This window comes from Neopsephotus bourkii, unplaced genomic scaffold (assembly GCF_033783945.1).
Source record: "Neopsephotus bourkii isolate Nb327-2 ecotype Australia unplaced genomic scaffold, CSIRO-AGI_Nbou_v1 NB_1638, whole genome shotgun sequence".
NCBI lineage: Eukaryota > Metazoa > Chordata > Aves > Psittaciformes > Psittacidae > Neopsephotus > Neopsephotus bourkii.
The window spans coordinates 6,593,117-6,607,462 of record NW_026902113.1 but is presented as its reverse complement, the minus strand read 5'-3'; the positions used below and the strand labels follow the sequence as shown (position 1 = coordinate 6,607,462).

At 36.5% G+C, this 14,346-nt stretch overlaps 1 protein-coding gene across 7 annotated transcripts in view; it reads right to left on the bottom strand.

Moving 5' to 3' along the window:
• Nucleotides 1-14,346, bottom strand: part of ZMYM2 (zinc finger MYM-type containing 2) — an 88,778-nt gene that overhangs the window by 56,868 nt on the left and 17,564 nt on the right. For 3 of the 7 annotated variants that reach the window (XM_061374331.1, XM_061374330.1, XM_061374336.1), the window contains exons 3-7: nucleotides 11,737-11,865; nucleotides 9,525-10,381; nucleotides 4,343-4,628; nucleotides 2,217-2,382; nucleotides 1,184-1,396 (exon numbers count right to left, since the gene is read on the bottom strand). In XM_061374331.1, coding sequence (XP_061230315.1) covers nucleotides 1,184-1,396; nucleotides 2,217-2,382; nucleotides 4,343-4,628; nucleotides 9,525-10,374 — 1,515 coding nt within the window. In that variant the 5' untranslated portion in view covers nucleotides 10,375-10,381; nucleotides 11,737-11,865. Of the gene's footprint in view, nucleotides 1-1,183; nucleotides 1,397-2,216; nucleotides 2,383-4,342; nucleotides 4,629-9,524; nucleotides 10,385-11,736; nucleotides 11,866-14,346 lie in introns of all 7 variants that reach the window. The other 4 variants (XM_061374334.1, XM_061374335.1, XM_061374332.1 and 1 more) reach the window with 4 other exon arrangements.

Genomic DNA, 14,346 nt, shown 5'->3' with positions numbered 1-14,346 from the left:
CTATCCTGTCCCTTTTCGTATAGCTGTGATGAAAGAATAATGCTTATGTTACGTTTTTAGTTACGCTGTTTACATATGCATGTTTCCAGATGTGCTGTTTGCACACTGCATACACACCAGAACAGCCATCCCCAAAAGCATGAGAATTGAATGCCCAAAGAGAAAATACAAAAGACACATCAGGCAACATTAAAGTACTTAAAAACATTCAGCACTGCGCTCCCATTCTGAAGAAACCAATAATCCAAGAGGAAAGGAAAGAGTAAGAAAGAACCCAAAGCAATGTGCAGCACAGGGGCCACTCATATATTTAAGAGTGAACTTCAAAAATCAGATAAAGAAATTTCTTGCTAGTAAAATAGTACTTTTGTGTAACACTGTCCCTACGAATACAGAACAGAATGTACCAAGAAAAAAAAAAATCCCCAAACTGCATATCCCCCATCCAAATATTTAATATTTCAGAGGTATACTATTATACCATAAATACTCTGATTAACATCTGAACTTTCCAGACAGCATTAGCAATGACTGAGAGCTAAGCTGTCTCTGTAATATGTAAAAGACATCAGCATCAGATTTCTTGAATTGGAATTATTTTTTACCACAATAACTATTACTATCTTAATTGTCTCACACATAAATAAAACCCAAATCATAAAATTTAACACATGGTAGAATGAAAGTAGAAAATTTTGAAATACGATGCTGTGGCACTGAAGGAGATTAGACTTAGTACAGGTACACAACCAATGCGTGATCAGTTAGAACACTCACTGCAATGTGTAATCTGTATAGTCGGAACATTTTTGAATGTTTAAATTGCACATAAGCAAGCTTTTATACCTAAAAAAGAACATCACTGAAGGACCAGTAAGCCTGTGTGTCAGGCTTGTGATCAGTATACTTGTGATATGCCCATTAGAAAGAAAGACATTAACAAAGGGTTTCATTTCAATGATATTTTCATTAACAAACAGGTATTATTATAGCAACATCAAAAAATGCCACCAGTAAAAGGTCCATTACAGCTGGTTTGCGCTCAGTGGCATTAATTTATCTTTAGATGTCTGTTAGTTAAGACTTTAATATGAAGTAAAACCATCTTACACGTAACAGGATAAATTTAAGAACTATTAATGTCTCTAATTTTAAATTATAGATAAGTAATTACCATAATTACCTGCTTGTATTCACCAACACAGTTCTGACAGCAGAATCTTTTCTGCTGACCATCAATAGTAAGAACATTGTTTCCAGCTCCTTTGCTGGGTAAATACTCCCCACAGTGCTCACAGCAGTTCATTATTAAACCATTTGCCATCCTGTATCTATTGAAGCAATGGTCGCTGCAGAGCTTATGAGTCATATTTTTAAAGCTAACTTCATGACGAATCTAAAAAACAAAAGTAAAGAAAAAAATTCTATCACCACACAAGCACAAAGTACCCTGCAACTACCAGACAAGCTGCAAATCTTACATTCAAGTACAGTAACTAAAATAAGAACATACTAGCTATTTCAGAACAGATACACTTGAAATGGCCATGAAATACAGAAACATAAACTGGCGTTTCTGTTGTGTTGAAAGCTCTAGGAAAAAATTCTCAGACCCATCTTCTCCTGCAGCCTAGAAGCAAAGATGACTGGGAAGGATGTAATAGTTTCACATTAGAGCAAGTCTGTGTACACAAATTTGTTACATACTCAATTAGCGGACTAACATGCCATATGAAGACTACCCAGGCACACATGTAAAGTAGGCCAAGCTATGGTGGGCTCAGTAACGACATCAAGAATAAATTACTACATTACGAGAATTTTAAATTTTGTATATATTCTACAGATGTCTAAAATTTGCACAGTCTTCCAAAACATACAGTGAAAGAAGTAAATACTACAGTAAATCTTGACCTTCTCCACAGCAATTCTTCTGTGTGTGAGATATGGGTTGTAGGATTCTACACCTAAATAAAACTCTCAACAGTAACAATCAGTGAAAGTTTCTGAAACAAAAATCAAGTATTAACCTCTCTGAATTCTTTCTTCAGCTGCTCTTCATGAATATTAAGCCTGCATATCTTAATAATTCACTGTATATGAAAACAGTGAATCAGATTTTAAACTTCCTGATTTTCAGTTCTCTTATTTCAGAACGTAAGTTATTAATACCGTCATTACTGAGAAAGAGAAGATAAAAAAAAAGTGGATCAGACCTCAGTTAGTTTACCACAGATAGTGCATCGTGATTTATTCAAAGCTCCTTTCGAGGGATTCTGTTTATCTTCATAGAAGGATAAACACGATGTACTGCAAAACTCCTGGAAAGACTCACTTGAATCAACCTGCGCAACAATGGTACCTTTCATTGTTGTTATATCTCTGGAAGACAAAAAAAAACCTTTAGTGTTCTTGCGTGTAAATACACATATATACATAAACAAGAAAATTTAACATCTTGTAAGGTTCGTTCTTCATTTTACATTTCAAACCAGTTTTATGGGTGTAGACGTGTTAGTGACATGTCAAACTCTAAGTTTGATGTTTTTTTACTACTGCAAGTACTGCACGTTCTAGGTTTTTCCTATGTAAAACCCCATTTTTTTGTTTGGATTGTCCCTTTCCCTCCCCACATTACATCATTCCAGACCCAAGTGACACTAATGCACAGTTAGGCACCAGTTGTGGAGAACTCAATCTTATTAAAAAAAGTAACTCTGAACCTTTTGCAACTTTACACAAAAGCTATACTTTCAATTTATATAAAAATTCAGCTGTATAGTAAAAGGCCAGAAATGGTCTCTATTTCCCACTATTTCCAATATTAATCTCTGGACAGGATGAGAGAAGGTTGTTTTCTCATAAATACAATCAAAAAGCTTAAAACTTACCTAGAAACTTACCTAGAAGTCTAGCATTTAAAATTTTTAAAAAGTTAATTTTATCATTAAACTTCCAAACTACCTGAACACTTCATGCAGTTGCCCATGAAAATGCACCAATTTAATGCAGACATACAACCATCAACAAATTATTTTGAAATAAAACAAACCCTATTCTAATCAACCTTACAGTGTTGTTCACTGAAGTTGCTTTTGGATTTCCTTGTCCTTCAATTTTATGCTGCACATGTTGCAAACTTAGCAAAGTCACTAACACCACGCTTGTCAGAATGCCTTTGTAATCAGCTCTCCCAAACTTCTAAGGTCATTTCTAAGGTAGCTTACTCTAATAACAAACTACTGAATACCACAAATTAGGAGCAGTAAGGATAATAAAAGCCTCCCCCTTTTGCCTAAGCAAAAAAACTTACTGACATAAAAAAATGCTATTAGGCAGAATAAATATAAAATTGGGCACATCTGGAAGTCTTCTGACATCATGATGAATCACCAGTTAGAAAAAAAAATAACCCAGACAACCCATACCTGGGAGCTCTAAAACTAGGACGAGTAGAAAACACTGGAAAAATTCTGTATGCTTCCCTAGTAAGTTTTCCTTGAAAATAAACTTGCACCACCCCTGGATATTCCTCCACCAAAGGAAAAATCAGTAGATTTTTGGCATGCTAGTAAGGATTTGTGTTAAGGAATGTTATCACTTCTGTTCTGCAAAACAATGCCACAGTTCCTACCCTGAGGAGCTTACAGCTTCTGGCTAGATTCCACCAGGACTTACTGTTAACTTGTATCAAAGCACATACTAATTTTTATCAAAGGACACAAGTGTAAAGTCATAAAGTAACACAAGTGACTAAAAGCTGTAAACACTGAGGAGAATGCCAGGTATTTCCTATACTTTCCTTCTTATAGTAATTCCTATGCTATTTATGTAGGTATGCTTGTCATTCTTCAAAAGTTGCCATAGTTGCCCCTAACTATGGGGAACATCTTACGGTTTCTTCACACTGCCAACAGCAGAAGAGCTCCCAGTTTTCTCTGAGCTTCTTGCAAACATCAGCTTCTCCTTCTCTGAAAGCCTCTGGGGTTTTTTTTGTCTTCATCTATCAAAATGAATGCTTTCTATACAACACAAGGTCCACTTTTTCTCATAAAGGACTAAAGATATAGAAAATGTATCTTGTCGGAGGATATAAGACCAAAACCCCAGTAACTTTTAGTGCAGCTTTCATAGAAACCATCTACCATAATACAAATTCAAAACATGGTACTTCTGTTATCACAGGCACAACATTTCCAAACAACATTAAAGTGACACTATATAAAGTACTTGTATAGTCAGACTTTGTACCATCAATGGAACAGTTCTCATTCATGCATGAGAATCTCCAATATTACTGGGTTTAGCTGCTAATAGGAAACAAAATTTTAAAATTACTTACTTTCTGCACATAACACAAAGTTTCTTTGGAGTGGGTTTGTGTGAGAAAGATGAGAGGCAGGTAGTAGAACAAAAAAGGTGAGCTGATCCTTTTCGCTGATACGCAGTCTGTCCCTTTTGTAAAGGCTTTTTGCAGTTTGCACATGTGACTTTAACCTGTTTAGAAGGCTGCTGCTGGGCAGAAGGCTGGAAAATCTGTTTAGGAAGTGATGCTACAGGTGACAATGAATCCACACCTGGCTGCTTCTGATTCCTAGGGAAGGAAGCTGACTGGGATATCCAAGAATCTTCAAGAAAAAAACAAACATAACTAAGTGAAGAGACATGTACATAAATAAATAGAGAGAGAGAGAGAGAACAGTCACAAATATATGAGCATGAAATCATTTTCCTGTCAAATGCTACTTGATAGTATCAGTCTCCATTGTTACAAAGCTTTGGAACATGAACAAATTTCAGGATGGTCCCATCCTACATCTAGTGACAAATTCTGCAGGCCTCAGTTCACTTGCAATGGATTTGCAAACTGGTATTTTTATCTCCCGGCAAACAAAACTGCAACTGAAAAGAAAAAAAAAGAAAAACAACCAGAAAACAACAACAACAAAAAAACAACCCCACACACAAGAAAAAAAACAACCCAACAAAACAGAAAAGAGAGAAGATGAACAGATAACATAATTTCTAAGATAAGGTGTAAGATACAAACTCCGCAAATCTACAAAAACATGAGATCTTAGATATTCATTAGTTATTTTGTTCTAAAGCTTTAAACAAACATCGCATGTCTGGCCTCTTGTGATAAATCCTAGAACTGGGGTTCCCCATACTCATTTCCTAGTCCAGTATGTAGCCAGAGAACTATACTGCAGTTAGAGTGAAGCACAGTGGCTCCACATCTGGGATCTGCATCAATGTTATTAATTCCTCTAAGAGTTCCTGGTTTCCTCAGTAAGCTTTTCAATGCAATGAATACCACTTAATGTGCAAAAGTGGCAAGGTTATGGGAGTTCCAAGTCTTCCTCTGCAGAAATCAATGAACCTACAAAATACATTTACCGGGGGGGGGAGGGGGAAACCAAAACAGAACATTTTCAATAGTTATCCCAAACACTGTCACAGCACTTGGCACTTACCTTTTATTTCCAGCATCTAGAACAGTACCTCACCATTACTTACTGAATAGTAAACACCTGCATAAGTATTACTCTACTGGATAGTACTTGTCCTACTACTTTTGAGTAAACACAGTATTTAATGTAACTGAATAAAAACACTAAAGCCTTGAATGTCTTACTGAGTAATTCAGCGTATTCCTAGAGTGTTATTACAACTAGTATTAACAAGCAAATATAAAAAAAGATAATTTTAAATTCTGTAAATTCAGGTAACAAAAACCTTAACCTACAAGCTTCAGCAACTGCCCAAGCTTTATTCTTAAGAGATATTATCTTGGTCCATAATCATTCATTAAATAGAAGGCACCCTTTCCTCACACCATTTCCTAAGGTCCTCTTTCCCAAAGAGGGTTTTAAAATTAATTTTAGGGACAAAGTTCTAGAAACCCAAGGACAACAAAAAACACACATTCCTTAGCAAGTAGACAATTTGCCGCTGTGACTTTGCAGCTGTAAAGGACGCCCTGTTTCTCAAACATGTAAGACAAGTTGTAAATTTACCCAGCGTAATGCTTACAGGCAAACAGAAGAGCTGGAACCAAGGGAGAAAGGAGGTAAAACCAAACACGTTCCTCTTTAAACCATTCTTACTATAATGACTGTTCAGGGTGTTCCCATTCTTTTCTACTTGTTCCTGCTCAAATCTGCTATAAAATTAGTCCTTACTCTTACTTGTACCAATACGTTTACTTGCAGAGCCATCTTGAAAAAATGGTTCAATGAAATTATGCCTTAAAAAAAAAAAAAAAACAACAAAAAAAACAAACCACCAAACCCAAAAAAACCCTGCATCAGCACAACACAGAATCATAGAATCACACATGGGGCAGAGGTGGGGAGAGTTTTGCAGAGATATGCTGTGCCTGAAACCTTCAGACACATCTGCATTAATGACGTGGCTCAGATGAGGGCAATTATGAAATCCATCCTCAGTTCTCCAGGTTTTGTTGTTGGAACAGTTTTGATGCACAGAACAGGATTACATTCAGAGAAAAATGGTGGTTGGACTAAGTGATCTTTAAAGGTCCCTTTCCAATCAAAGCCATTCTATCAGTTGGTACTCCCAATGCTTACTGGGAACACCAGGTTCTGAATTAATGTGTTGGACAGAAATTTCTGTTATGCAGCTACTACTTTCCATACAGTGGAGACACCTGGCTAAGGGGAATAGACTGATCCAGAAGAAATCTTCCAAACCACATATGTAATCACAGAATCACTTAGGTAGGAAAAAGACCTTAAGATCAGAGTCCAACCGTTAACCTAGCACTACCAAGTCCACCACTAAACCATGTCCCCAGGCACTATACCTACACATCTTTTAAGTACCTCCAGGGATGGTGACTCCACCAGTTCCCTGATCAAGAAATCTCATCTGCTATTTTTCTAACAACATGTAGACGTCACTTGTCCCAATTCCTGTGCAACTGAGGAGAGAAAAGGCGGGAATAATGAGGAAACAATTCATATTTGCATCTTCAAGGCTTCAAATCCTCTACACAGGAAACAAACACAGATAAATTTTGTTCGAGATGTAAGCAAGAACATCTTCAGGTAATGGGCTAGTTCCAAGATTTGCAAAGCTGCTCTGTAAACTGATGTATTAAGTCCTTACATGAAGTTTTTATGTTAAACTAATTCTAACTAGCAAATCCCTAAAGAAAGTTGTGGTATCTGGAAAAAAAGTTTGCTACCCATCTTGTAACATCCTATTTCTGAAGCGTAAGCAATGTTTTTTAATCTATGATCTTCAAATTACATAAATGAAAGTATTTTTATCATCAGTGGGCTTAAATTAACTAAGCAGAAGTCTCCACATCCACTGGAAATATTTCAGAAATCTGGAAATCAGGACAGATGGAACACCACTGATCCAGAAATGATGAAGCTATCCTTAGCAATCTTAGACTTATATTGTGTAGAATATATTAGACATGTTTAATATCAATTGCTTCCTGTCGCATTATCAAAGTTTCTAACAGTCAGGGTTAATTGCTACTGACAAGATCTTTTAGGAGAAAAGGAAGCATCTTCCAGGCAAAAAGAAGAAAACTGAATCTTAGGAAGGTGGAAAGGTTTCAAGATACAAATACAAAAACTCATAAATGACCTGCACCTACCGTGTTTCAGGCTTTTTCTTGCATAAAAGCCGTTTCCACTATAGCCGTCTTCCCTCCTTCCTCATCTTGTTTATTCTTGTGTTTTTACTAATTCCTCGTTTGGTGTTTTTCTCCCTTCCTCTTACCTGTGATAGCCTTTCCTGCTTGCTTTTCAACCTACTGCTGTTTATTTTTCACATAGAAAACCCACAACCATAAAAAAAATCCTGTATATTTACACCTTGAAATACATATCTCATATCCACTCGTAAATCCACATTTCCCTCCCTTCCTTCAAACGGGTCTTTTTCATTAAGTTCCTAAAAGGACTTCCAGCCAATACTCCAAACTCAATCTATTTCAATATTGCTATGGTGCAAGTCTATCACACTTAATTCATATTGGAAAACTTCCAGTACGTCGCTGTTAATCACACCAAAAATGTTAAATTCAGTAGGTTAAGGGAAAGCACATGTTGATGTTCTTAAGATGTACTTTGCCCAAGAAAAACAAAGGCATTACATTAAGGTAACAAATGCTTCTCATCCACAACTAGTTGACCATCTGTGATAAAGCAATAATCATACTCAATGTCTAAGAGATCAACTAGCAGTAGTGGGAATGTTGGTTTTAAAAGATTAGGAAATGATTTCCTAAATTATTCAGACAGACATCCAAAGTATAATAGCAGCTTTCAAATTCAGGAGTCAAATTTTGAATTAAGTTTCAAATTTAACACAAAACCCCCACATGCTAACATCCAACTTAAAGCTTGGATTCATACTGCTGTTTCCATAATAGAACATGAAAGGTATTAATGCTTATGCAAAAATACATTTGGTAGTATATGACCAAAAAGAAAAGCTGTATCCGCTGAAAAACAACTTAAAACACCCCCAAACACGTGTATTTTAATCAGCATACGGACAAATTAAGAAATCACGAATTAACAAGGGTCTATTGCACCTAGATTGTAATGGGTTTAAATTTTCCTTTTAAAATTACCCTAACTAGTTTGAAGTTAAACCAGTAGCAAAGGTGGTGATTTGGCTTTTTCCCCACTTCTAGCCTAACAGGGCAGAAAAGCACCAGTATATGCTTGAACCTGGAAGATTTTAAATTACTCATGTGAAAGCTTAAATTCTGTAGAATAGCAATCCCAGAAGACCATTTATGGCTGCCCCATTCGGCTTTCAGCAATATCTGTTTACCGGCTAAATCAGGAGACAATATACTGCTATTTGCACAGAAATATACAACAAAACCATCAAATTGAAACTAATATTGTATGATATAAATTCATATTATCACAGGTGATTAAGGAACAATTATAAAGTGTGTATAAGTTACTGCAGGAACACACAAGTCCACAAGTAACTTGGACACCACTGGTAAGCACTGTAAACACTAAGAACTGCTTGGTATGCAATGAATTATGACAGCTAGCTACTTACAACTTATGATCAGACTTCCAAGTTCTCTTATTTTGCACATCAGACTATATTCAAGACAACAGATCAGAAGTCTTCAATAACTTTGATTCATTAAACTGGTCACAGAACTCCACAAAAAGGTATAAAAGTTGCATAAATATGATAAGCTTTAGTTGTGTCAGTTAAAGGGGTAGACTTAAGTCAAAGAAAGCTTTGCTTTAGATACAAATACTCTCAAACCACCTGAAGGTATCACTAACTGCTAAACTGGTATAGTTTACCTAACAGTTTATGTCATTGATCGTATTTTATTCTGGAGTCACAGATACAGTTGGGACTGGGATGAAGAGAACCAAAATCTTCCAGGCGAATTAAGCTAAAATGCTAAGCAGTGCCACTGCCAAAAGTATTTTAATCAAGCATTCTATTATTTATTTTCAGCTTTCAAGGATATGGTGAGAACAGCAACTTACCTGGATTATGGTGAGTCACAGATTCTCCATTTTGAAATACATCTCCAGCCACGTTCATTCTACCAGGATTGAAAGGTCCTACACCAGTCTTGGTCTGTGAAGTCAAAGATGGGGTGTATGTTTGCATACTAGCACCGAAATTACTTGACTGCAGTCCGTTAGATACATCTCCCAAGTTGGCATTCTGCAGTGAGGTTACATGTGTAATCATTAAGTTCATGTCACGCCCTTCGGCATTTTCTAAATGACCATCACTCACAGAGCTCATAGCACCTGTTTCTAATGTAGTAACATTAGCAATCTGAATTTCAGAGTCTGGTTCTGTGGTTATACCACTATTACCTATTCCTGAATTTACCTTACTTCTTGAAAAACTGGAAGGTGAGAATTCCATATCGTTGGTTCTATTTTTACACTCTGGAAGTCTTCGTTCATTAAAACCGGAAGCATTCTTCTCTTGTCCTCGATTTGTTTCGATGTCTTCTTCATCATCAATAATAATAGTTTCACTTATACTCCCTTTTTGAGAATTTAAATCTTTTGGAGGAGAAAGCATTTTGCAATCATTCCCCTGAAGTTCTTCATTTTTTGATGATGTAAAAGCAGCATTCCTTTGATCTGTTATCAGTGACGCAGAGTTTTGTGGAAGTTGTACAGGTTCAATAAAAACTACATCATCATCATCTTCTATAGGTGAGCTTTGAAATTTATTAGGCCTAGAAACTAAAGAACTTGGTGGGCCTCCAAATGTATTTCCTACATTTGCAAGACCTGCTGACATGGTGGTACTCCCTAGCAGACCAGGAGTATGTTCAGGAAGTCCTAATCCTCCCAGAGGACTCGCGTCCATTCCAGATCTGCTGTTTAAAGGAAAAAATAAAGCAAGAAAAAACATCCAACTTCAGAGATAAGATATAACTTTACAGTAACAGTTCTTAAACACACTATTGTTAATAGTTCCAGCTTTTACTTTGTTTTCTTACTAGACAATCATTAAGGTCCCTTCCAACCCAAATCATTCCATTATTCTTCCTGAGATCACATAAAGAAAATACACAGTTTCTCTATGCTCTTCTTTGGGCCTCTTAACATTCATTTACTTTCTAATCCTACATTAGCAAAAAAAATACTGCCATCACCAACATTTCCAGGCATTAACTACACATCATTATTTAGCAATACATAAACAGGAAATGTATACATATGTAGGAATACATGTATATACATATATATAGGAAACAGAATTCTTCATATTTATTGCATGATCCCAATTTCTCAGCCTCTTTCCCACCTATACATGCACACAATGATGCTGTAACACTGCTTTTACTAATCTGCAAAGCAAGACCAAAAGGTAGACATGCAGAAAGAAAACTTGAATTCCTATTAAATTTCATTCCTATTAGAAATATATAGAAGACTGAAGCACGCATCCAAGTGCCTAACAACAAAGAAAAAAAAAAAAAAGAAAGAAATGTTGTTCTGCATAACAACTTTGAAATCCTACTGATTTTCCTCCAGCCCCACACTGACAAAGGTCCTTAGGTGGCCCAGTACAACTGGAGCCCAGAAGTAAGCAAGAGAGATATGGAACACATGATGAGAACAGATACATTATTGAGCAGCAGAAAGTGCACAGCAACCTCTCATTACTAGCCACTACCACAGACAGCTCATGTGACAGCCTTAGTATCTCCTATTCCACTGCAGATTTCAACAACTTAATCTCTCTCTTTTTATTTTTTTCCTTTTTTTTTTTTTTTTAACAGCAAGTGATGCTTCTTCAGGCTCCTTCCCAGCAGCTGCTTTGCCTGGGGCTTACTGTTTGCTTTTAGTAATGGTTCAATTTGGGGAATCTGCTCTTTGTAATTGTCAATGCTATCATGAATTTAAAAAAAAACTATAAAAGGCAACCTCAATATGGAATTTCTGTACCTGTAATTCCAAACTAGTATATAACAGGTGCAAAAGGACCTTAAGATCTCTCTAAAACAATCTGTACTAAAAACCAGTAAGCTAAATTGATCTTGATATACACAACAAGAAAATACAGATGTAATTCATTATAATTTGGCTAAGTCTTGGAAGCACACACTAATGTATGACATCAGTAAGTTTCTGTGAACTAGAAAGTTTTCTATGCTTTTTTATAAATCCTTAATAAAGGAAGGTAAATAAAGGATTTAGGAATATCCTGCTCACCAATACTTACCCATCCAGAAATCCACTGCAATCTGTTTACCTTAGTAAGTTGCTCCAAGAGCTTTTATTTTCTTTCTGTGAGGAATCTGCTCTTCTTGTACCGATGTGTTGCCCTCCACAAAAGCAGTGAGTTCTGAAACTGGATTAAAACAAACATTAGAGATCCAAAACAGTTTCTACATCTCAAACCTTTCCCACCAATTGCTCATTAAACTGACTTTCTTCTAAACATACAGTTTAAGTCCAAACCTGACTTTTAGCACTATCATCCTACAATCCTAAATCCTAGAAAATATTAGCCTATACAATCACTGCCATGAGTAAAGCAGCAACAATACTGTTTCTTTGAGATTTTCCATTCTATCACATCACATTTCCAGAATCTTATGCCTGATGCTTTATAGATAGTAAAAGTACCAACATTTGGCAAGAGACAGACATACCTACAATTAAGTAATCAAAAACTACAATTAAGAAGTGTATCTGTAATAGAATATTAAGGAAATAAATGTTTCATGTAAACTGAGCTACTGAGAAAAGAAACCTTAGCAGGTACATTTCTTTGCTTTTCGACACAACAACCTCCTTGCTGCTTATAGCAGAATATACCATGCTAAAATGAAGATATAAGAAAAGGAAAATTACAGGGCGTCCATTATAAACCAGGCTTACAATGCAGTATAAACCTTACATTGCTAATAATTTTCAAATAGCATATGTGCACTGCAATGACACTTATCACAGACTCAAGCATTTACAGCTTACATTAAAACATGTGATCATTCACAAGAGACTGAAAATGTTCAAAGTTCAAGCCTATATTTATTCTTCAGGTTTTATAACAGTCATTAGGTTTCTCAGACTTGGCAGCATTTTTTAAATAGAGAGTATCAACTTCTATGCATTTACAGACTTACTCAAACCGTCCTGTCCATTAACTGAGTAGGAGCAGTTGGGGAAGGGGGGGGAGAATGTGTGCATCGAGTCATAAACTGGGGACAACATGACCAAAAGCAAAGCTCTGAACCAGATTAATCCTAGAAAAGAGGCAACCACCTTTTAATTCCTTCCTAAGTTAGCTTTACAGCCAAATGCCATTATGTAATAGCATCTGAACTGCAATAAAGGTAACATTCACTTTGAATGAAAGAGATTTTCGGGGGGGGTGGGGGGGGGGAAGTATTATCAACGCAGTTGGCTCATACCTCCCTGAAAATCAGTCAGTTATAATGAAGATTAACTTAATCCAATATTCTCTTTTACGTATCTTATTCTTGACTCTAGAGCTGAATAATTCAAACTTAGATCTCTCTATATGTCAGCTTTTGCTGCAAAGAACTACTTCATTCACTGATTCTTAAAATTACCCAGGTTTATTCTATATATTTTCTTTCTCTAGAATGAAAAAAGAATCACAAGCACATAAAGCTTTTAATTGAAAAGTTTTAAATACACCTGAACAGATGGGAGCAAAGCAGAAATGAGACTATGCCAAGACTGAATCTCAGGCCTAACTCAAACCCTTGCTATTCCTATTTTTACAGATCCTTAGCCGACAGACAAACTTGGGCTGATTTACAGTACATGCACATAATATGTAGCAAAGGTAAGACCAAAACACATCTTCTTGTGTAAGTATTTTTTCCAACAAAAGCTCTTAAAATGATTCTAATGGCCTGCTTTGGTAGGTATGACAAAAATAAGACAAATTTATGTGCGAACTGTTGGTCTACAACCATAAATAAAACCTGCATATTTTTCCTCTCAAGTGTTATTTCTTACCAATGCTAAACTAAAAAAAAAGAAATTGCCAAGAAAATCAGATTTTAAAAAAATGCAAATTTGGGTAATTTGTTTTCCTAAAAATGCTAGTACCAAGGAGAAAAATAAAAACTACATAGGCAGTGTCACAGTATTTCTAAATGGAAAACTACCAAAAGGAAGTACCTACAGAGTTAAAGGTTTGGAAAGAGAAACTAGGGAAGATCTTACACTTCTCAACTGGTAACAGCAAAAGATGCTTAATAACACAATTGCTACAAGCCTGCAAGATTGTAGACTGATCACTGGACTAAATGCTGAGACTGAAAAATAACACAACCAAAACACAAACCGGTGGGACCTAGTCTGCAGAAAATACACACTCAATAGTGCCACAGAATGAGCTCAAGGCATTCTGGTAGCACACAGACTCCAACAGAAGCGTGATCAGCAGGCCAAAGGAGGTGCGCATGCCCCTGTGTTTTTGCTCTTGTGAGACCTCACTTGGAGTATTATGTACAGTTCTGGTGTCCTCAACATAAAAAGGACATGGAACTGTTGGAATAAGTCCAGAGGAGGGCCACAAGGATGATCAGGGGACTGGAGCACCTCCCATATGAAGACAGGCTGAGAAAGTTGGGGCTGTTCAGCCTGGAGAAGAGAAGGCTGCGTGGAGACCTCATAGCAGCCTTCCAGTATCTGAAGGGGGCCTATAGGGATGCTGGGGATGGACTCTTCATTAGGGACTGTAGTGGTAGGACAAGAGGTAATGGGTTAAAACTTAAACAGGGGAAGTTTAGATTGGATATAAGGAGGAAATTCTTTCCTGTTAGGGTGGTGAGGCACTGGAATAGGTTGC